We start from the raw sequence: 24086 nt of genomic DNA on the forward strand, positions 1-24086 counted from the left end.
AAACTGCCAGGCTCCTGCAAAATTTCACTCCAGCAGATAGAGTGAACGGAGCTGAAACCTTGGTTCTCTTAGCGACCTTAGCCACCAGGCGCACATCCAGCCGACAAACACGCCCTGTGCCTGGGGAGACCCTGCCTTCTCAAATACCCTGATCCTGATCCGTGCCTCCATCACGAGTCAAAATACAAACATTCCAACCGAAATGAAGAACATTCTGTGGGAAAACACGAATGGTAAGGAGGCTAGGTTTCAAGGTACTGGAGGGTGCAAGGCCCCTTTCTGTGATACCAATAAGATGACAGCTGGGCTCAACGGACTCGCAATCTATTTCACAAACCTGTCACTTGTAACTACACAATCACACGTCTATAGTGGCAAAATACCCTCCTCAGATTGACCTGGGTGGGGTACCCATGTGGAACCTACAAATTTAGGCTTCGCCCAGTTGGTCTTATACAAATAATTTTCCACCTGCAAAGAGAGCCGCCCACTTGTCATCACTGCTTCGTAGGCACCGCAGACTCCATCCAGCAGGTATGGAGGGGCCAGACCGCCCTGGGACATCAGAGACCAGGTGTCCATGGTCACTCTCTCCTGGGCTGGGTCTGAGTTTATCAGGAACCTTTCCTTGCCTCATGGCCCAGCCCGATCTGACCCACGCTTGTTAAGAGCAAGCGTGCTGTGAAATCACACAGTACAATGCAGTTTAGAAACACTGGCCATCTGCATGTAATCATATCTGATTATAAGAAACCCAGAGAAGTTCGGGGGTCGTGGAGAAAACACTGTATTGATTGGTTGCAGCTGGTGTCCTCACCCATACAGGGATGGGCAAAAGTAGGTTTACAGTTGTGAGTTTAGTCTTGTATTATTATTTACTAACTAGAGGCCTGGTGCACAAAATTTGTGCACTGGGGGGTGGAGGCCCCTCAGCCCAGCCTGTGCCCTCTCACAGTCCAGGAGCCCTCAGGGGATGTCCCTCAGCTGGACAACCTTAGCGCTGCCACGGAGGCGGGAGAGGCTCCCGCCACTGCCACTGTGCTCGCCAGCCATGAGCCCAGCTCAGGACTTCTGGCTGAGCGGCACTCCCTCTGTGGGAGCACACTGACCACCAGGGGGCAGTTCCTGTGTTGAGCATCTGCCCTCTGGTGGCCAGTACGCATCACAGCGACCAGTTGTTCTGCTGTTTGGTCAATTTGCATATTAGGCTTTTATTATATAGTATTGTTGTATTATTTTCCCATACAAACAACTGTAAACCTACTTTTGCCCCACCCTGTATTTAGTTCCAGTAGCTGAAGGAACTAGAGGTTTGGCAGACACTCTGATGTCACTAGCAGGCCTGGCTCTGCTCTCACTTCCACACTCCACGGATGAGGCTGGCGACCACGGCAGGCTGTCTCTACCCGCCCATGATAGCAATCACGCTGACCCAGGGCCTTGCCCGAGGCCAGAAGCATGTCTGGGCTCACTAGAGTCACCTGGGGATGCTCATCCCCTGGCCTGGGCCATGCACAGTGCAAAGGTCCACCTTTCTCGCTGCCCATGCCGACACGGGGCACATGACCCCAGCTGGAATATTCCTGATGTTTGGGGTTGGCGGCTGTATAAAATAATTTGCACCTCCAATCAATTCAGCAACTTTAAGGGTAAAAGACATCCGTGGGTTCCTGGAATTGAAGCCACTTTTTTAAAAGAGTCAATTCTGCTTATTTTGTTCCATACGGTTATTTTTAAATTTTCCTTCCCCACTCTCAGCATGCCTTTTCCCCTCTGTTGTGTAATTGGTAAACAGCCATGAGTTTGAATGTGACATTCTCACGGCCCAACAGAAACATGCACAGTAAGTTCTGTTGCATGCAGTTTTCTTGGCACTAAACATCTAGTATCTTTCTTGGCAAAACTGTAATTTTATATTTTATGGTGTTTAGTTTTTTTTCCCCTAAAAAATAAAAATTCTCTTCGTGGCAGTTGTGTCATCAATTGTGATAAGTTTGCACAAACACACTGCGATCCCAGGCAATTATCTGGTTTCCCTTAATGAGGATCAAGTCTGTGAAACTAGATTCTTGTTGTTGATGAAGCGGGCTGCGGGTGGCGATTTATTCCCAGTGACATCACGTGGCACCAGGCCAGAGCTGAGAAGAGAACCAGGCTTGGCAGCTCCGCCACGTGGAGGCCCGGACAGGGGAAATTAACAAATTTCCATCCTCCCAGGGAACCTATTAAATAATGAAACACTCCTTCCTCACCTTTTAGATGAGATAATGCAATCACAACTGCTTTGCAAAATCTAGGACCCGGAGCTCCACGGAGTGAGGGATGCATTGCTGGGAGCGACTTTCGTAATTTTGAAACACAGTTAGTTAACCCCACATTGATCTCCAACCGAAACCTCCGCATTTCACGATGCATCAGGTAAAATCCTTCCCGATGTTAGGGGGCGGACTACGTTCAGAAAACCCCGGCTGTCACACGCAGGGATCTCTCACGCTGCGCACTTGTTTCAGGTTCAGAAGGAATACAGAATAGCGCACGGCACGTGCCAGATGACCCCGAGCCATCACTTGTCGTGCTTTCCAATTCCCGAGGAGAGAATGGGCCTGTTCTATTTCATAAACAGTTTTAGCTGCTGAAGACAGGGTTTCGTTTCAGGCTTCCAAACACTTCATCGGGATTACAGAGCATTGTTCCCGTAGAAGCAGCCATTGCCCACCAGAGAGCTGGCAAGGGTTTGACAACAGCCTCATGCTAAGCTGCAAGAACCATCTCCCAGCATTTCGCACAGTGTGTCACCAGCTAAGAATGACACCCTCAAACGGCTGCTACTTCCTTTCCTGCTCAAAACAAGCTCCTCGAAGGTGTCCCGAGCCAAGTCTCAATTTACGTAACGGGAGGAGGTGGGAGCCACTCACCGGGTTTTGACTCAGGGTCTAATTTTCGGCGGCAAGCTATGCCAAGAAAATGTCCCGCGTCCAATTGTCTATTTCATTCTCGGTGCTAAATTAGGCTTTTGTAATTTAAGTATTCCCATTAAAATGTCACATCCAATGACACCAGAGATGAAAAGGTAGAGAAACGTGAGACGAAATACAGAGAATTACAGCACACTTCATTCACACACGCCAGCTTGAAATCTAATTTGCTCTTATCACGTACGCCGGGAACGGTGTCTGCTAATGGGCTGCAATAGAAATATTCTGAGCTCAGACACCTAACGAGGGAAATGCCATGGAGGACACCTGCCCGAAGACACAGGAAGCAAAACTAACCAGGTCACACCGGCAACTCTCTCCTTACTTCAGGGGTTCGGGCTTTTCGAAGCAAGGGGAAGGTGCCATGGAGGGGCGCTGCCTTCCCTTCTAGGCAAAGTGGCCTGTGAGAAGGCCAATAAGGCAAGAAGAGGATTAGGCTTCCAGAGAGTTCTAACTCTGAAATGTATCTTACCTGTATTAACTAGCTGAGACCAGACATGATGACGAGCATCTGATAACAGTTTTACCCCACCATCCCCTTCCTAAGAGGCTCATTCCTGCCGTGCTTGAACTGGAGCGAGAATAACACAGGAAAGTCACGTTTTCCCGCACAAGTACCTGTGAGAGCTGGTCTGCGAGGCCACCGTGACAGGCAGTAAGCGACCTCCCATCTCTTCGGCACCGGCATATATTTCTAAATAGGGAGGTGACCCTGGGATCCAGTGAGCAGAGCAGGTGGCTGACCACCCACAGGCAGCCTATTTCGAACACAAATAACACGCCAGCCAGAGGAGATCCTCCACAGTTAGCCCTTCCAGTGGGATTTTATTATACATCCAACTCGCTGCAACAGCAATGCAGAGTGAACATTGAACTTGGCACACAGACAAGAGAGAAGGGAGGCTGGCCTTGAGCCCTTCTCTCAGTTACATCAGATCATATAAGGCTGATTATATCGAGTTACAGGTTTTTTGCTTTTCTTTGGCAAAGGCCTCAAATGATAGCAAGAGGGAATTTCCCCAAATAAAGACACCCCTGCACACGCAGCGGGGCACCAAAGACAGAACGCGCCCACGGGGAGAGCATGTGGGTCACCCGCTCAACCGGTTGGTTTAAGCAGATGCAGGCGGGTGTGCTGGAGTCCAAGGGGTTCTGCAAACGGCAACACGTGGTTTCCAAGCACAGGAATAACAGAAGGTCCCTCCAAGTCCTTGGCATGTCTTGCGTCTTCCTTCCCCTGAGAGCTGGTCAGAAGTGCAGGCATTTAGCCGTTTCCTACTTCTCAAAAGGGTGACCATCAACCTACCTTCGTAGAAGATTTGGGAAAAGGAACCACTAAGCCAGTGACATGGACTGTGTTTCTCTCACTGAAACGCTGTTTACTGACTTTAAATGAGCATATGAGCTAGAGCCCGGCGTGGTGGCGGAAGCTCCTGACGCACGTGCGGTTCAGAGCCAGCCGCCGGCCAGCTGGAAGGAAGGTTCTTTCAGGACAGGGCGATGGCTGGAACCAGCCTCCTGCACCCCCACCTGGGGTAGGACCCCGGGCGGAGTCTCGGTGGAGGTAGCGTCTGTCTTTTACCTTCACGCCAGCAACACTATGGAAGCACTGAGTACAACAGGGCGGGCTTCCTCCTCACTCCATCGCGATGGGCGAAGGCCTTGCATCTTCAGAGAGGCTGGTGAGGACCACTGGGTGCCGATCTCCATTCAGGGCCCAGAAACGGGCCTGCTGCTGTCTCCGACTCAGAAGGGTGGACGGTTCTATCATCAGGCCCCAGGCTGCTTCTCCTGCCATCGTGTCGTGAGCCTTCTTGGACCCCTGGGACCCTGGTGGACGCCTGGTGCAGGACACCCTTAAGTGCAATGGGTGCCAAGCTTCCCGGGAGCCGAGAGGAGAGATGGACTATATGCCCTCCCTTCTCCAGAGATGGGAGCGGAGTGCGGCGCGCCAGCCACGGCTTGCTTTTGATTTCGAGGCACATCGAGACGGTGTGGTATGCCAGTCCCATGGTCTGAAGCCCAATGCACTCTGTTTTGGTTTAGAATGAGGTGGTTTTTATTATCATTTTTCTCGGAAGAAGGACGCTAAGAAATCAAGAATCAAAATACAGTGAATCTGGAAGGCATCTGGGAGCAGAAGAGAGATTTAAGAGTAATGGACACAGGGAGCACCCTGGCCGGGCGCCTCCTGCCTGCTGCACTTAGGACTTAATTCTCTTAGGAGCTGAGTTCAAGGTTGCTGGAGTTCAGGCTTTGCTCTTCATTTCCAGCGATGCCGGACCAGGGAGGACTCATCGTTGACAACTTCGGGGTCCCGGGGGCAGTGCCGACACCGGACCGGGAGGAGTAGCAGGATGATTAAGGTAAGAAGGATGATTCCACACACACTCATGAGAGTATAGGAGACGATCCACAAGATGGGCTCGTTCAAAGGCAGGGTGGGGACACAGTTGCTGGCTATGTCGTCTGTTGAGAAAGGCCCAGAAATTTCAGACACCGGGGTACCTGCAATTTCTGAGGAGACAGAAGGGGGAAATGCACAGCTGTGAGATGGGCACTCCATCACTAACATACGACAAAAGACTTTTACCAAGCCACAGCCACATGGCACCAGGCGCAATGGCTCAGGAACCTGGGCGAGCCCTGGGGGAGTCTCGGTGGCAGCGTGCCTTCAGCAGGTCCTTCCCCTGGGTCTGGAATGACAGCAGGTTTCAAGGTTCAGGTGGGGAAACCGCCTGGTAGGAGGGCACCAGGGAAGCACCAGGCACGCCACAAGGGCAGGCGAGAGCATCGGTCCATGCCTGGCAGGCCCAGTTGGGCTGGTTGGTTTTGAGAAAGGAAGAGAGCAGCAGTACCCACAGCCGAAAGCTCAGCTGAACCCGCCTGCTTCCTGGGGACCTCCCTGGTGGGGTCACCTGGGTCCACGCTCTGGAGGACCCTAATTCTACAATGTGATAGTTTTACTTTTAGTTTTTAGAGGAATCTCTACACTGCTTTTTCATAATGGCTGCACCATACGACCCACCAATCCCACTTCTGAGTAGTTCTCCAAAGAAAAGACAAACACTAATTCGAAAAGACATATGCACTCCTGTGTTTATTCGGCATTATTTATGACAGCCAAGACATGGAAGACATCTGGGTGTCCATTCATAAATGAATTGACCAAGACATGGTACATATGTACAATGGAATACTACTCAGCCATAAAAAACAAACAAATAAACCAACAAACAAAAAAATGTAATCTTGCCATTCATGACAACATGGGTGGACCCAAAGGGTATTACGCTAAGTGACATAGATCAGACAGAGAAAGACAAATACTGTATGATTTCACTCATATGGGGAATCTAAAAACACCCACAAAATGAAACAAAACAAAAACCAAACCAAAAAGCCTCCAAACAGACAAAAAAACAGAGATCAAAATGGCCAGAGTGGACGAGGGCAGAGGGATGGGTGAAAAAGGTGAAGGGGGATATAGTGAGTGAATACTGTGATGTTTGCATGATGACAGAGGATCGCTAGACTTAATGTGCTGAGGTATGTAGACGTCAAATCGCTGTGTTGTATACCTAAAGCTAATATAATATTGTGTCAACTATACTTGAAGACAGTACTTAAAAGAGTATATTCAACAACCACAAAACCTCTACAATGGGCAGTGTCCGTGCTTCAGCCTGACCCACACTCTTCATGGAGTCCATGACCACCTGGGTGACACTGGCCCAGGTGCTCCTTCTCTACCCCACACTGGTCCGACGTCACACATACAGCGTACGGAGGACCCAGAATCGAGAGTGGTAAATGAGTGCACCGTGGAGTTCATGGCGAGTGGTGAACAAAGAGAAAGCCGGGTAAAACCGATCCCGTGGCTTCTGCTGGCCGATACTTAGACGAATCTCTCACCGGGGAGGCAGTTGCAAATGTCTTTTCACAGTAGGTCATCTGTCTTTTAAAACATTTATTTGCTTTATAAATAGAGATGCTTTAACACACGCAATTATGAGAGTGGAACATGCATAGTGCAAAGACCCTAATCCAGGAAGGCATAAAGAACTTAAAATGACCTGAAATCACTTCTGTTTCCAGACAAAACGGAGTAGGAGGGACCAGATTTACCCTCCCACCTGAAATAACTCAGAAACTGGACAAAGTGTATGGAAAGAAAACACTGGAGATCTTGGAAGCTGGGTGAGGAGCGACAGCAAGTCCTGAGAGGCAGGAAACAGACGAAGCGAGGACAGTCGCTCAGCTTACTGACTCGGGAAAGGTTCCGGGTTGTGGCGCAGGGAACAGAGACACGGGCAGAAGCCAGCAGAGCTCCCCGCGCTGGGGAGACAGTAGACGAAGCTGGTAGAGTTTGCAGGGAGTGTCAAGGACAGAGGGCAGCTGTGTAGAAGAAAATGCCACACTTCTCAGGGGCCTTCATCTGGGTGCTGACCAAAAAAAAGAGTGACGTCCAGGGCAAGAACCACTGGAGAAGATTAGAAGACAGTGCTTGGGGCTCACATAGGGCTGAGAAGAGTGCCTATTGCCAACTGTTTCCTGTTCACTCTCTTTCCCAGAGAGCAAGAGAAAGAACAAACCCAACTCACAGGGTATTCCTGAGAGCACTAAGAGTCTTTTGTCTGTCACAGGAAAAATTAACCATAGATTAAACACCACTCTCATATCATCGCATGATGCTCAAAGGCAAGACAGGACAGGATCAACACTTTTTAAGTAACTTAACCGATCAAGAACAAATCTCAGGAATATTTGTCCAGATACAAAAGTATTGAGCACTCTTTTGGGTTCCTGAGCCCAATTTCAACGTGCGGAGGGAGTGGTTCCAACACCAGTAAGCAATTCTTTCACCGTCACAGGGTGCCCAAGGAGTCAACTCAATGCTGACACTAGCTACTTTTAGAAAAGACCTAAATCAAACTTCGAGATAAAAACTGCAATGTGCGAGATGAAAAATACACTGTACAGTATTAATAGCAGATTATACACTGCAGAAAACAAGACTAGTGAACTTGAAAACATAATAGAAGCTATCCAAAATGAAATACAGAGGAGCAAAACATTTAGAGAAGCTCAGTAACTTGTGGGACTACTTAGAGGGGCTGAATATGCAATTAGACTACCTAAATGAAAGAAGGGGGTGAGGAGAAAAAAATACTTGAAGATCTAATATAATTTTTCTAAATTTGATGGAAACTAAAAACCACAGATCCAAGAGGTTCAAAGAACCCCAAGCACAAGAAACATGAAGTAGACTACACCAGTGGATCCCTGAAAACCAGTGGTGAAGAGAAAATCTTAATAGCAGAGAGAGAAAAAAGAAATATTTTGTACAAAGAGACAAAAAGAATTAAAGAAGATTTCATGTCAGAAATAATGCAAGCTATAAGACATGGGGTGGGGGATGGTGATGGGGGGAAACATTGCCAACCTAAATTTTATGCCAAGCAAAAATATCTCTCAAAAATAAAGATAAAATACATTTTCAGACACACATAAGCTGAAAGAATTCATCACAAGAAGATGCACACACACATACACACTGGAATATTATCCAGTTTAAAAAAAGAGGAAACCTTGTCATTTGTGACAACGTGAATGGACCTAGATGATACTATGCTAAGTGAAATAAGCCAGACACAGAGAGCAGATCTCTGTGCTGGGAGATCTCACTTATATGTGGAATCTGAAATAGTCGAACTAAGCAGCCAAGAGTAGACTGGTGGTTGCCAGGGGCTGGAGGGAGGGGGAAATGGGGAGATGTGGGCCAAAGGGTATATAGTTTCAGGTATGTGAGATGATTGAGTCCTAGTGATGTAATGTACAACACGGTGATTGTAGTTAACAATATTATATTGTATACTTGAAATTTGCTAAGAGGGTAGATCTTCAATATTCTTACCAACACCACACCCCCCCCCCCCCACCCAAAAAAAGAAAGAAAATGGCAACTGTGTGAGGGGATGAATGTGTTCGTTAGTCTGATTGTGGTGATCATTTCATAATGCATGTGTATACCAAAACACTGAGTTGTGCACCTCAAATATATATATCTTTTATTTTTCACTTATACCTCAATAAAGCTGAAAAAAAGAAAAAAAAACACATTACAGCTGACCTGCCCTATAAAATTCACTAAAGGAAGCTATTCAAGCAGAAGATCAATGATATCAGGTGGAAATCTGGATCTACACAAAGAAATGATAAACACCAGAAATGATAACTCGGCGGCCATTCGAACACCTGCATGCTTGACTGTAAATAGGTAAGAAGATAACCGACTTAAAGCAAGAACAAGGACAATGTCCTGGGTGGGTTAACATAAGGGAACTGTAGGACAGTGACCACGGTGGGGGGTGGGCAGTGGGGCGAAGCGGAGGTATACGGTTGTGGGTTCTTCTAGTGTATGAAGGGGCAGACTGTGATAAGGTGTACACCAGTGGTTCCCAAACTTATTTGGCCTACCGCCCCCTTTCCAGAAAAAATATTACTCAGCGCCCCCTGGAAATTAATTTTTTTTAAATTTTAATAGCAATTAAACAGAAAGATATATGTATTAATGTTTCTACCTTTTTCGTAAAATATAGTAAAGAAAGGTGTAAATTAGAAACATTGAAGTTTGAAATTATGAAACTATTTATTGAACTCAGAATAGAAAGGTAATACAAAAAAAGTTAAAACAAATGCACCTGTGGCCATCACCGCCCCCCCCCCCCTGGATCGCTGCAGCGCCCACCAGGGGGCAGTAGCGCCCACTTTGGGAATCACTGGTGTACACTATAAACCCTAAGGCGACCACTAAAGTAACACAACAAAGAGTGGTAGCTAATTCACTAGCTGAGGAGATAAAAAAAGAAATAGAACCCAAAAGACAGGAGAAGAGGAAAACAGGTGGAAAAAGAACAGACGAGACAGAGAAAACAAGTAACAACACGGTAGACTGAAACACAAGCATACCGATCATCACATTAAATACAGTCTACACGGGGGCTGGCACACTTTCTCTGTGAGGCCCACATAGAAAACATGGTAAGCTTTTTGGGCCACATACAATTTCTATCATGATCCTTTTTACATAAGCCCTTTAAAAATGTAGAAACTATTCTTGGTTCAAAAACAGGCTGCATGCCAGATTTGGCTGGCACACTGTTGTCTGCCAATCTGTGGTCTAAACACCCCAACGAGAAAGCAGAGGTTGTCAGATGAGATAAAAAGCAATATTTAGTTTCATGACTATATGCTGCCTACCAGTAACCCATTTTAAATGTAAATACTCAGAGATATTAAAAGATAAAGGATGGAAAAAGATGTCTCACGCTAATGCTAATCCAAAGAAACCCAGAGTGGCTATATTAATACTAAACAGAGTAGGTTCAGAGCCAAGAATATTGCCGGGGATGAGGATGGTAACTTCATAATGATAAAATGTTCAATCATAAATAGGACATAGCAACACTAAATGTTTATGTACCTAATAAGAGTTTCAAAATACATGGGAAAAGAATGATGAAACTGCAAGGAGAAATGAACAAATCCACAAAAATAGTCAAGAGATTTCAACATCCCTTTCTCAATAATAGATAGAGCAAGTGAACAGAAATAAGTAAGGACACAGACTACCTTACCAGCACTACCAATCAGCTTGACCTAATTGACAATTGATAGAATACGCCACCCACACAGCTGAATAGACATTGTTTTCAAGAGCAGATGAAATATTTAACAAGATGGGCCCTATTACAATCTATCAAACAAGTTTCAATAAACTTAAAAAGGCTGGGTTTATACTATGTCCTCTGACCACAGTTGGAATTAAATTAGAAGTCAATAACAGAAAGATATCTGGAAAATCGATAATCACCTGGAAACTAAATAACCCAGTTCTGAAACTGTAAGAATTCTATAAGGAAACACAGGAGGGAAAGTCCTAAAGTTAGGCAAAAAATGTCTTAGTTACAACACCAAAGAGTACCAACCGTAAAGGAAAAAAAGAATAAGTTTTACTTTATCCAAATTAAGACCTTCTCTTTGAAAGATGATATTCAGAGACAGAAAAGACTGGGAGAAAAATACTTGCAAGTTACATTTCTTATAAAGGATTTGAATTCTGAACATACAGAACTCTGAAAACTCAATAATGAGAAGGCAAAGAATTCAATATAAAAATGGGCAAGAAAATCTGAAAAGACACTTCAGCCAAGATGTGTGAACGGCATATACACACGTGAAAAGAAGCTTGAGGTTATTAAGGAAATGCAAATTAAAACCACAATGAGATAGCACCCAGTAGCTATTAGAATGGAAAAGGCTGACCAGCTCTGGCCGGTGTGGCTCAGTTGGTTGGAGCATTGTCCTCCTTGGGTGAGGATTTACAATTTTTTAAAATTAATTTTATAGAAAAGACTGAGCTCTGTTCAGCATGGCTTAGTGGTTAGAGGTTGGCCTACACCCCAGAGGGTCTCAGGTACGATTCCTAGGCAAGAGCAGGTACCAGGCTTGCAGGTTCCATCCATGGCCCCAGTTGGGGCACGTGCAGGAGGCAACCAGTCGATGTGTCTCTCTCACATGGAAGTTTCTCTCTCTCTCTCTCTCTCTCTCTCTCTCTCTCTCGCCCTCCCCGCCCCCCGCCCCCCCCCCCCCCCCCCCCCCCCCCCGCCATTCTCTCTAAAACTCAATGGAAAGAATATCCCGAGGTGAGGACTAACAACAACAACAAAAGGCCGACCATCTCAAACGTTGGTGGAATGTAGAGGAAGTGGAAGGTAACTTTGGAAAAGTTTGGCAGTTTCTTAGGAAGTGAAACATACCTGTCATATGAACTAGCCATTCCCCTCATGGATTTACCCAGGAAGAATGAAAATACATGTCCGAGGACGTCTACCACTAATGGAGAGCAGGGTGGTGACTGCATAACTGGTGATGGAAAAAATTAAATAAAAGAAAATAAATAAATAAACAAAAACTAGAATGGCCAGATCTTTTTCACCGTAGCATGCAAAAGCAAGTGGACAGTTTCCAAAGACTCGGTCCTGAGGTGGTTTCTGAGGAGGGCTCTGGACCTGCAGGACAGACATCTGGACCCAGGGCCATTTGCTCCGCAGGCACGTGAAAGCCACTGTTGCTGGGGCGCCGTGGTCCCTCCTGTGAAGGGAGGAAGCAGGGCTGCCCAGACTCTGCCCTTGGGGCCCTGTGGCTTTGACATCTTTTTTAAAATATATTTTTTATTGATTTCAGAGAGGAAGGGAGAGACAGAGAGATAAAAACATCAATGATGAGAATCATTGGTCAGCTGCCTCCTGCACGCCCCCTACTGGGGACTGAGCCCACACCCTGGGCATGTGCCCTGACTGGGAATCGAACTGTGACCTCCTGGTTCATAGGTCGATGCACAACCACTGAGCCACACCAGCTGGCTTTGACATCTTTTGATTGAATTCTAAGTAGAAGGCAGAGCACAGCTCTGCAACTCTGTTCTTGACAGCGAATGTTCCTATTTTTACACATGAACATGTACCAGATGATCCACTTTCAACCTGCAGCAAAGCAAATTCACAGTGACGACTGCCAAATCCACGATGCCTCCAGCTGTACAAGCTGAAATCCACACGGCGCTGGTGCCGAATGTCTCCAGCTGTAAGAAGAGCTGGGTGGTATTTCAGAAGCTGTGGACACAGGGAGAGAGTTGTCCATGTGAACGCTAGTGTTGTCCTGGCTGGAGGACGCTTGGCCCAGGAGACACGGGCCGTTGAAAGCCCGTCTCCAGGATCTGTGCCAGGCGTGGGAGACTATCTGCTGAGGATCCAGGTTGGCCAGCTCCGTGCCGCACCGTGACTGCCACCTTTTCTATCTGGCTCTGATCGGAGGCTGGAAGAGTGCCTCTCTGCAGGGTGTGGCCAGGGGGGCAGTTGAGAAGAGGCAGGGCAGCATAACAGAAGCATCTGGGGATCTTTTCCCCAAATGCCCACCACCCTCCTACCCACCGCCATCCTTGATAGACCTTGGCTGAGACAGCGGGTGAGGACGTGGGCCACGGGCATTGATAAAGCTCCCCAGGAGGTGAGCTCTCACTCACTGGCCTCCTTCCCACCTTGCCCCAACCCTCACCGGGAAGCCCAGTCCTATGAGCTAAGTGTTGTCTGTCAGACACAAATGAGTATGAAAACCAAAAGACACTGCGAGAGAAGGGCAGCTCCAAAGGGTTTTGGCTCCACCGTGTGCTGGTTGGCACAAAGGTGGCACTTCCTCCAACGATAACACACAGAAATGAGGATAAAACCTAATTCCCATTGTTTAAATATGTAGCTGAGCTCAGATATAGGCCCTAGGGATTACAAAGCCCAGGGGTGTGTGGGGGTGGGGATTACAAAGCCCAGGGGTGTGTGGGAGTGGGAATTACAAGGCCCAGGGGTGTGTGGGGGTGGGGATTACAAGGCCCAGGGGTGTGTGGGGGTGGGGATTACAAAGCCCAGGGGTGTGTGGGGGTGGGGATTACAAAGCCCAGGGGTGTGTGGGAGTGGGAATTACAAGGCCCAGGTATGTGTGGGGGTGGGGATTACAAGGCCCAGGGGTGTGTGGGGGTGGGGATTACAAAGCCCAGGGGTGTGTGGGGGTGGGGATTACAAGGCCCAGGGGTGTGTGGGGGTGGGGATTACAAGGCCCAGGGGTGTGTGGGGGTGGGGATTACAAGGCCCAGGGGTGTGTGGGGGTGGGGATTACAAGGCCCAGGGGTGTGTGGGGGTGGGGATTACAAGGCCCAGGGGTGTGTGGGGGTGGGGATTACAAGGCCCAGGGGTGTGTGGGGGTGGGGATTACAAGGCCCAGGGGTGTGTGGGGGTGGGGATTACAAGGCCCAGGTGTGTGTGGGGGTGGGAATTACAAGGCCCAGGTATGTGTGGGGGTGGGGATTACAAGGCCCAGGTATGTGTGGGGGTGGGAATTACAAGGCCCAGGTATGTGTGGGGGTGGGGATTACAAGGCCCAGGGGTGTGTGGGGGTGGGGATTACAAGGCCCAGGTGTGTGTGGGGGTGGGGATTACAAAGCCCAGGGGTGAGTGTGTGTGCAGGTGGGGGGCAGAAGATGACCCCAGCATCAAGGAGATGGACCCTAGAGCCGAGATGCCAGTGATATCCTGATCTACTGGTGGAAGGAGCTGGAAAACTACCAACATGGAAGGCTAACTGTCCGAGGACAGTTATGAGGAGTGTGTGTGTGGGGGGGGGGGGGGGGCGGGGGGGGGGAGGAGGGAGGGGGCGGAGGACAAGAAAGAATCTCCATGACAAATGGCGCCTCCAAACACAGCCTCAGGGTTCCAGGGCTGGTGCAGAAACCCTGAAGTTTTCACGATCCGAGGACACTCAGCAGAAGCAAATGCAAAAGTGCTTTTTTTCATAAAAAATGTGTTTTATTGATTTTAGAGCGAGAGGAAGAGAGAAATATCGACGAGACAGAAACACCACCAATCGACTGCCTTTTGCATGCTCCCCACAGGGGATGATGGAGTCGCACCCGGGCGTGTGCCCTGACTGAGAACCGAACTGATAATCTCCTGGCGCACGGGGTGATGCCCAACCCACTGAGCCACGCCAGCCGGGGCCAAAATTGCTTTTTAGCGACACTTTACAACCCAAGGTGCACTACAGTGAGGGCGGGGTGGGGACGCCCACTAAATAAACTCACAGCAAAAATTGCAGACCGAGTGAGAAAAAGTCCACCGAGAGAACAGTCAGCAGACACAAAAAGGAGGAGATTAACCACCCATCGATGACAGAAAAATACAATCGGCTGCTTGAGATTATGCAGTAGCCGTGTTTAAAGTGATTGAAAACTCACTAACAGACCAATAAAAAATTTTCTAACTAAACAAGCTGATTCAAAAGTTCACGAAGGAAAGGAAATTAAGAAAGACTAGGAAGGAAGTTTTGAAAAGAAAATAATAAAAAGAAACTAATACTATAAGACATGTCAATGGAACCGAATTGAGAAATACATAAATAAATATGTATCCTAAATATTTACTGGAATTTAATGTGAAATCATAGCGGGATTTCAAATTAATAAAGAAAAGATGGATTATTCAGTGTTATAGGCGCAATGGGGTAGTCATCTTGGGATAAAATAGTTCGCATACTGAGTACATTCTATGCCAAAGTAAATCAAACATGAAAGTCCTTCAATAAATCACAAAAAAATTTTAGTGAGAAAGACCATTTAACACATGACATGAAACCTAAGAGCCTTAAAGCAAACAACTGATATATTTAAATACATAAAAGCAAATATTTTCTATTAAAATTCATTATACGTTCAAAAATAACTTACCATTGAGATATGAATTAAAGTTTTTTTTTCTCCAAATGATTAATTTCTTAACTACAGAGGGAGCTCCTACAGATAAATACAAAAAACCAACAACAACAAAAATACACTAAAAACCTAACAGGAAAAAAAAAATGGGAAAAAGATATGAGTGGATAAGAAAAGGCAAAACAAATGCCCTTAGAAATACAAAAATAAACTCAACCTCACCCATATAAAGTAAAACAAATTACAGTCACACTGAGATCATGTTCTACGCCTATCAGATTGGCACAATTCCCCAGCATGTGGTGATACCACGGCGGCGAGGCTGCCTGGAGAAACAGGCCGAGAGAACCGGCATAGCCAGATATAAAGAAGCATCCCTCTACCGCAGCCATGGGACCACATTCATCACGGTTACGGATGAATCCCCTTTCACCCAGCAACTCTACTTCTAATCCTCTCGCCGAGAGGTACACTCCCGTGTGTGAGCAGACAGATATAAATGGTATCCATTGTTTCTAACAACAAAAGATTGGAAACAACCTAAGTGTCTACAAATACTGATTGGTCAAATAGGTTAGGGAACATCCACATGCTAGAAGACCACAAGGCTGAAAAAACAATCACGAGGGAGGCCTTTATGTACTCATATGTTTGTCCCTGAGCAGGGCACTGTATGATTCATTGTAGCTCTTGACTATTACCTAGGCAACTTTTCAAATTAAATTAAAAATGATAACGGAGATAAAGGAAATAGAAGCCACAACAAACTATAGAGCACTACAAAAACTGAGCTAGTAGGGTTGAAAAAGTGCAAAATAGTATTTCTAGAATGAAAAATATAGTCGATGCAATTAAAAACTCACTGAATAGGTTAAACAGAGTGGACACGGCGGAAGAAAGAATGGCCAATACATACATTAAAATTTTTCATAATAAAATATTGAGAGGAATCAGAGGGGAAACTATATATTCAGTAAATGATGCTGAGAAAATTGAATATCCTTATAAGAATTAGATTCCTATTTCACATGTTAGAAGAAAAAATTTAGAAAGTATATAGTATCTTTAAAAGCAACAACTCTATTTTCTTAGATTAAGGAAGAATTTCTTAAATAAGAGCAGAGTAAAACCATAAGAAAGATTAGTAAATTTTATTTCACTAAATTTAAGAAAAAATGTAAATAAAAGACACCAAAAACAAGCAAAAAAAAAAAAAAAAGGCCAGAGAGATCAGAAGAGATTCACCATGCACACAGGCCAGAAAAATTAATCTCAAATATAGAAATAATTCATATGTCAATAAAAAAGTAGAAATCCATGCAAAAGCTGTTAATAGAAAAATTCACCACCTGAGAAAAAGCTCAAACATTCCATACACAGATCAAAAGGTAAGTCATCTCAGATGTAATCAATTAAAATATGATACTATTTCACCCAGATTGGCAAAAACCAAAACAACTACCATAATACTTTGACAGAATGGAAATTCTGGTATAATTCTGGTGGTCCAGCTACTTCGAAGACCAATTTGACAGTCGCCAGTAATGCTGACGCCCGGCACACCAAGTCACTTAGAAATTCCATTTCCAGATCTCGTCTGCGTGCACAAGAGGGTCACCAAGTATTGTTTATACTCGCAAACGTTAGAAACCACCAGATGTAAATGAAGGCGGCACTGGGTAAGAGATCTGGGTATACTCCCGAAATGGAATACTATACAGCGGTCAGAATGAACGACCTAGAACTCATAGGAACATGGGGAACCTAGGAAAAGTAATGGTGAACAGTAACGCAAGAAGACAAAGGACATCCACCATACAGCAGCAATCGTGTAAATTACAAAATACCAAGAAACCCAACGACCAACTTGTGTTTTGTTGTAAACACTATTGATAGGTATATGATGGCCAGCTTCTAGGATGACCTTCAATGACACCGCTTCTGGTATTTACTCTTGTGTACTCCCCTCCCCCATCTACCAAAGGAATAGGGCAGAAGTGACACCATGTCACTTCCAAGATGCGTTTACAGAATGACTGCGGCTTCTGTCTTGGGTGCTCTGTTGCACACTCTCTCTGGGATCACTTGTTCTGGGGTGACCAGGAACCCATCGTGGGGACATTCAGATAGGCCTGTAGCAAGGTCCACATGGCAAGGAATGGAGGGGCCCTGGCAACCACATGACAGAGCTTGGAAGGGGACCCTCCAGCCTTCAGGTGCTGTAGCCTTAGGGGAGACCCTGGACCAGAATGGCCCAGCTAAGTCCCTCACCCCTTGATTCCCCACCCTCCCTCCATACAGGCTCGTTAAGTGCCGCTATACTGGGGGCAAGTTATTGCATAGCAATAGATCACAGTCCAGGGTACTTGTAGCGATGCAGTGAAATTATGAGAATATACACCAGCTTCAGGATAAGGGGTAACTCTGGGGAGTGCAGTGAGGTGGGGCTTTAGCTATACTTATTTTTTTACTATTATTTCTATAACAAATTTTTGAGGATGACAAAATGATAGCATTTGTTATATCTGGGTGTTCAGTAAGTACACGATTTCCTGTGATTTCAAGCATTTTATTTGTTACTTAAAACATGTTTTAGCCCTAACCGGTTTGGCTCAGTGGATAGAGCAGCGGCCTGCGGACTCAGGGGTCCCAGGTTCGATTCCAGTCAAGGGCATGTACCTTGATTGCAGGCATATACCCAGTGGGGAGTGTGCAGGAGACAGCTGATCGACGTTTCTAACTCTCTATCCCTCTCTCTTCCTCTCTGTAAAAAATCAATAAAATATATTTAAAAAAACAAAACAAAAAACAAACAAACATGTTTTAGCCCTGGCAGGTATAGCTCAGTTGGTTGAGTGTCGTCCTGTGCACCGAAAGGTCACCGGTCCGATTCCCAGTCAGGGCACATGCCCAGGTTGTGGGCTTAATCCCCACTTGGGGCATGTATGGGAGAACAGATGAATGTTTCTCTCATAGATGTTTCTTTCTCTCCCTTCCTTTCGCTCTCAAATCAATAAAAACATATTAAAGTAAATAAATAAAAAGTAAGATTGAAAAAATGTTATAAATAACCACTTGAAATAGAACAAAAGGCAGCACTTCATTCTGTTTATTATGGTACCACAGACCATGCCTGGCTCCTAACTGCAGCCCTGAGGGGAGCCATTACTTTAATGGCTAAGCGATTTGCACCGAAGAGGAGACTCAGCATGCATTCCCACCGCTGCTCAAATCGAAGGGCTGAGTGCCCACACCTTAGATATATTTTCAACAAACAGCAGAACCAAACTTCAATACAAACACCTGACCAGGAATTCAGGATGGCTCGCAGGAAGACGTCTCTGCCTCGAGAGGCTTCGTGTTAGCTGTGCCCACAGCACTTCCCGCAGCAGCAGACGGGATGGCGGGCTCCACGGCAGCCACTAAAGTGGACGATGTGGCGGCTGTTGCCATAGCAGCCTCCATCTACTTCGGTGGGTGGCGTTTAACCAGGGAACGGGAATTGTGGGGAAACTGCTTTGGTTCTGAGATTCCCTGGTTTTAAAGAAGTAAAACGCCCACAGTTGGGAGACACGGTGTTCCAGGTTGTGCGGCCCCAGGGAACGCAGGGAGAGAGGACCCCCTCAGTGGACAGCAAACGGGCTGGAAGAGTTAGCGCCCGTCTGAAAGGGTCACCTTTGCTCAGGACCAAGATTCAGAAACGACAAGTCTCCAGCCCCCGAGTCTGGTCACAAAGACAAGTCGAAGAACTCTGCGCTGACATTTAAGAAGGTACATCACAGCACCGCCCATACCTTCATGGATGGGGGGATTTTATTTATGTAGAATGGGAACTGGCCTAAGGATTCCAGAGGTAATTTTCCCTTCTCACATTTCTCTCCTGTTCTCCACATTCCTTTACTTTGTGGGGATGGCAGTGCGCTGGGACAAGAATATGACGCATCACTTGCCAACTTTATTTCCCAGGACTCCCATTTTGAGACCACGACTTCGGCAGCAAGAAATAACAGCTGGAATCTCTCCCTCCTGAACAAATCAGCCGTGAGAATTCCCGCTCACCCTCCTCTCCATGACTCTCCCCCAAACTCTGGTTAATTTTATTTTTTATTTTTGTTTTTTTAAAAATATTTTTTATGACAATTTTTAGAAACATCAATGATGAGAGAGAATCATTCATCAGCTGCTTCCTGCACACCCACTACTGGGGATCGAGCTCACAACCCCGGCATGTGCCCTGATTGGGAATTGAACTGTGACCTCCCGGTTCATAGGTCGATATTCAACCACGGAGCCAGACCAGCCAGGCAAACTCTGGTTAATTGTAGATCAGAGTGAAGGTCTGGTTGGTTAGCGTTCCTGCCTGTCCTACAACTATGTCTCAAGTTTAAGGCTTTCTTTCATCAAATTCCTGTTTCCTTTCCTCCACTACATGGTGATCGTGTATTTCACTTCACCCCAGTTTTCTTCTGTTCCACCTCCTGTCATTAGTTCTTTTTCCTACCTCACATCTGCTTAGTTGTTCTATCCCTGAGCACTTCATTCATTCTGTTCCTGACCCTGACCGACGCCCCAGACCTTTTCAGTCCTCTGACACCCGACTGGAGACACGGTGGCCTGACACACACTTCCTGGGGCACGCGCTTCCTCCACTGGTCTCCCGCTCTCCATCTATGACTTGCCTTTTCCTTACCAGCTCGACTGTTAGTCGGGAGTACCTGTGTGTGGTGGGGACACTCCATCTCAAGCCTACTGTCAACTCTGAAGACATTTTCAAGTTTAAGGAGTGTCACCATCCTATCAACTTGACTGTGCTCTTGTGGCTTCTCCGTAGATCTGGCTAAGCCTCAAGCCAGGCTTCGCAGAACAATGCTGCTCTGTCACCGTCATGCCATCTCACAAAGGACTTCTGTCAGAAGAACGGGCTCCTTGGTCTCATTATTTTAGGTTTTTGAGAAATAGCTGTGACAAGCATTGATTTCTTATTTTATAGGATTTCTTTGAGGAAAAAATATACATAGCTTATCTGTGAATTTTCTGTTTCAGTCCTTTCACTTTCACTGTCAAACACTGACGTTCCACCCCCAGGCCCCTTGGAGTATTTTTATTCCTGGGATGAGGTGCCCATGCAAGTTTAATATGAGGGAACAGGAATGCCAACACTTACTAGCCTTTTCCATGTGCCAAGAACGGCACTCAAAGTCTTACATGGGTGAACTCGCTTTTTCCTCTCAGCAAACCCCAGAACATTTTACCAAAAAGATTTTGATCACGATTACAGGCATGAGTGGATGAATTCAACACAACTGACTTGTTGAGAAGTGCTCCCAAGTGAGTGAACTGACAAAAGCTCTGGAGGCAGGGCTCCCTGTCCGACGCCAGCATCACTCACCTGCACAGGTGCTTGCGGCGAAGCCCACCCTCTTCCGAGCTCTGTCGAAGATCACGTAGAAGCCCTCCATCACGGTAGCACCAATCACCAGTGCGTTCGTGGAAGGTGAAATGCCGAATCGGTAGCACTCATAATTCAGGCCAGCCCTCATCATGGGCTGGATGTAAAGCTGTTGTTTAAGAGGAAAGAGGAAACAAGCAAGAAAAAGCACAAATCAGTCAACATCACACAACTGTCATGGTCACAGGGGGCTCAGAACTCTCCAAGATGCTATGGGGCGCTACAGATCTAGGAGCTGAAACCGTAAGCATGGTGGTGATAAACATTAGTGAGAGTGACAGGAACATGTACACCACCTGTAACTATATACAGGGACAACCATAAGCAGACTTCCATCCACCTATCTATTTAGTCATCCATTCATCAAGTCATCCATCCATCTAGCCATCTGCCTGTCTGTTTGCCCATCCATCCATCCATCCATCCATCCATCCACCCACCTATTCATCTATCCATCTGTCCTTCCATCCATTCAACCATCTGCCAACCAGTTATTTTTTGAGCCTAGACACTGCTCTTGGTACCAGCACTAGAAGGACGAATAACACATGGTTCCTGTCCCAGCCAAGCTTCCCACCTAAGGGGGAGACAGGTAAGTAAATATTGAGTCAGAAGTGTTCCAACAGTCCCTTCTATTGATAATGTTGACCTACTAGTTCTCTCGTCAAAACTCTCTTCCCTTCATCTCTAAGAGAGGGTCCTCTCTCCCTCCTCCTAACTCACTGGCTACTCCCTCGCAGGCGCCTGCACTGGATTTGCTTCACCTTCCTCACCTGTCCGTATCCGGGAACTGCGGAGCTCTGGCCTCCTCTCTCTTTCCTCCCAGGTGGCTCATGCAGCCCCACGGCCCTCAGTACCTCCCCCGCGCTCTATGCCGAGACCCCCAAATCTCTATGTCCAGCCCAGATCTCTGCTGCCACTGCCACGTGCTTCTGTCCACCTGCCCACCCACTCATCGCTCAGTTGGCATCTCAAATGTACCACTAAGAAAATGACACTGAACTTTGGCTATTGCCCCGATCTGCTCATCTCAAGGCTCTCTATCTCAGTAAATCCACACACAGCCTTTACTCCAGTCTCAGAGCACCAGGTCAGTATCTCTGACCTCCCATCGAAACCGCACACAGCGCCTGCAGCCTTCCTTTGAGACAGAACCTGAATCTGATCACTTCGCCCATCTCCATCACCACCACCCTGGACCAGGTCATCGTTGGCCCCTTCTGTCCTGATCTAGTACCACAAAGGTTCCTAACTGGCTCCAGGATACCACCTTTCCAAAGTGATGGTGTCTTCTAAGAAAGAGTCAGCAGGCACAGGTAGGATGATTCCCTCAGTGCGAGAGGGGAAAACCGTCAGAAACAGAGAGAAGACAGGGCATCCACGGATAAGAAGTTCTGACATGTGTGAGGCCCATGTCCTGAGGTCCCCAGGAGGCAAGAGTTACTGGGGACATGAGTTAAATCTTAAAACAATCAGTGAGCCAATCAATATCATATTAGTAACAATTCCTCTGTTTTTTAATGGAAAAGTATTAAAATGTAGGCAGTTAAGAAGAGAGAATGGCTTGGTATGACATGACAAATATTTGGGGGAGGGAGGAAAGCAATAAAGCACAAAATAAGTGAGGAGGACTTTACCCTAAAGGATGAAAGCGCTAAGAAAAACTTGGAGGAACAAGGCACTACTCATAGATAGGCAGTCTCGGGCCTTGTGGGGATGTGAGAGGGAGGGATTTTGGAGGGAGGAGCAAAGATTGAAAGGAGACCAGTGGGAGGGGCTTCCATATGATGATTGATGGAGGTGGAGGAGGAGGCAGACTGGGCCCTGCGTGGGTCTTTTGGATTGGTGGGCACAAGAACAGTATTTAAAATCTGAACAGAAAAGGAAGCCAGAAGTTGTGCTGGCGAAAACATAAGTGATCAAACTGACCCTGAGGAAGGTGAACGTCACTGTACTTCACCTGCAGGGCAGATGGGAGGGAGAGGAGCTGCAAGGCAGAGAGGGGAGCGAGGACACATGGTGGCAGTGCCTGGAGTAACCGACTGCTAGGCATCAAGCAGCTGCTGTGTCCAGGCAGCTGTTCCGGCAGGTAGAACCCTGCACTGATTGGTTTGTCTGTCTGCAAACCCTTCTTCCAGGCCAGGCATCATTCTATTCCTCCCCGTGTGCCCGGCGCCTAGGCACCCAGTTAATGCCAGGCATATAGGAAGACCTCAATAAATGCGTGTCAAATGAATGAGTGGGGCTAAGCTTTGATCAGTGTTAAATTAAGAAAAGGTGGGGGGGCGGGTGGCTTAGCTGTCACAGAAACAGAAACACACACACACACACACACACACACACACACACACCCCTACCTTTGAATGAACTAATTCCATAATGAAAGTATGATGCAACTGACGATACTGATGCAAACAGAATTTGTATCTTTTCCTCTGGCCTTTCTGTGGGTCCCAGTCGACTCCCAATAAAAATTCCAGACTGCAGATCTGTCACATGCTGGGAAAGCTGTGGTATTTCTGGATCTCAGAAGAAACTGTCTGCCTTCAACTGAGTACAAACGGGCGAACCAGTGGCACCAAGACTGAAACTATTTACACGTACAGGGTTATGTGAAAAAGAAATCAGAATTTGTCTGAGAGCTGGAAATGGATTTTTGAACAGGCCAAATAGAATTCAGCTAGTGTGTGTTTGGAAAATGGTGTTGGTGACAAACCGGACTCCCCTGCTCTGACTGCTGGTGCCTGGAAGGTCCCAGGTAGGGACCCCAGTCTAATGCTGCGGCGACAAGGAGCCCTGTGATTGCCCTGAATGTTAGGAAAGGGGTTGGGCAGGCAGAGCTGAGGTGTTAGATGACCCCAGTGCGACCTCGAGGGGTGTGGCCAGCATATGGAGTGTGTGTGGTTCTCAGCAGGGGATGGTTCCAACCGCCCATCCACGTCCCTCCCAGCAGGCACCGGGAAGCAAACATGGTGATGTTGAATAAAAACTCAGAAAAACAATGGGGAATGTCGGTTTTTAAAAATCGAAAATGTGAACATGTCAAAGTCAACCCCCCAAAAATCTAAGTGAGAATAAGACTGGATTCTTACTCAGAGATACCCACATGGATGCCACCTTCCCAACCTGCCTCCTATGTCCCCACACTCACCCCGTGCTCGACCTAGGAGCACTGACAATCCCCAGTGAACCTTCAGCTTCGGCGGCTATTACCTGTTCTGGACATAATAGGTTTTTCCCTGGTTGCCTGCTTTTCCCCTCCTGCTTCTTGTGAGTCCCTGCCTCTGCCAACCACCCACATGCCATTTATTTGCCAGAACACATCCACCTGTGTCCTCAAGCT

The 24086-nt window shown here is 46.8% G+C and overlaps 1 protein-coding gene across 1 annotated transcript in view; it reads right to left on the reverse strand.

The window, feature by feature from the left end:
* Positions 1-3775: 3775 nt before the first annotated feature.
* The window catches only part of BACE2 (beta-secretase 2), a 72759-nt gene continuing 52448 nt past the window's right edge, over positions 3776-24086 (reverse strand). Inside the window, exons 8-9 of the mRNA XM_070407173.1 lie at positions 20684-20852; positions 3776-5492 (exon numbers count right to left, since the gene is read on the reverse strand). Coding sequence (XP_070263274.1) covers positions 5239-5492; positions 20684-20852 — 423 coding nt within the window. The 3' untranslated portion in view covers positions 3776-5238. The remainder of the gene's footprint in view (positions 5493-20683; positions 20853-24086) is intronic.

This window comes from Myotis yumanensis, unplaced genomic scaffold (assembly GCF_028538775.1).
Source record: "Myotis yumanensis isolate MYYU_CA2020_CCGP unplaced genomic scaffold, mMyoYum1.0.hap1 SCAF_2, whole genome shotgun sequence".
NCBI lineage: Eukaryota > Metazoa > Chordata > Mammalia > Chiroptera > Vespertilionidae > Myotis > Myotis yumanensis.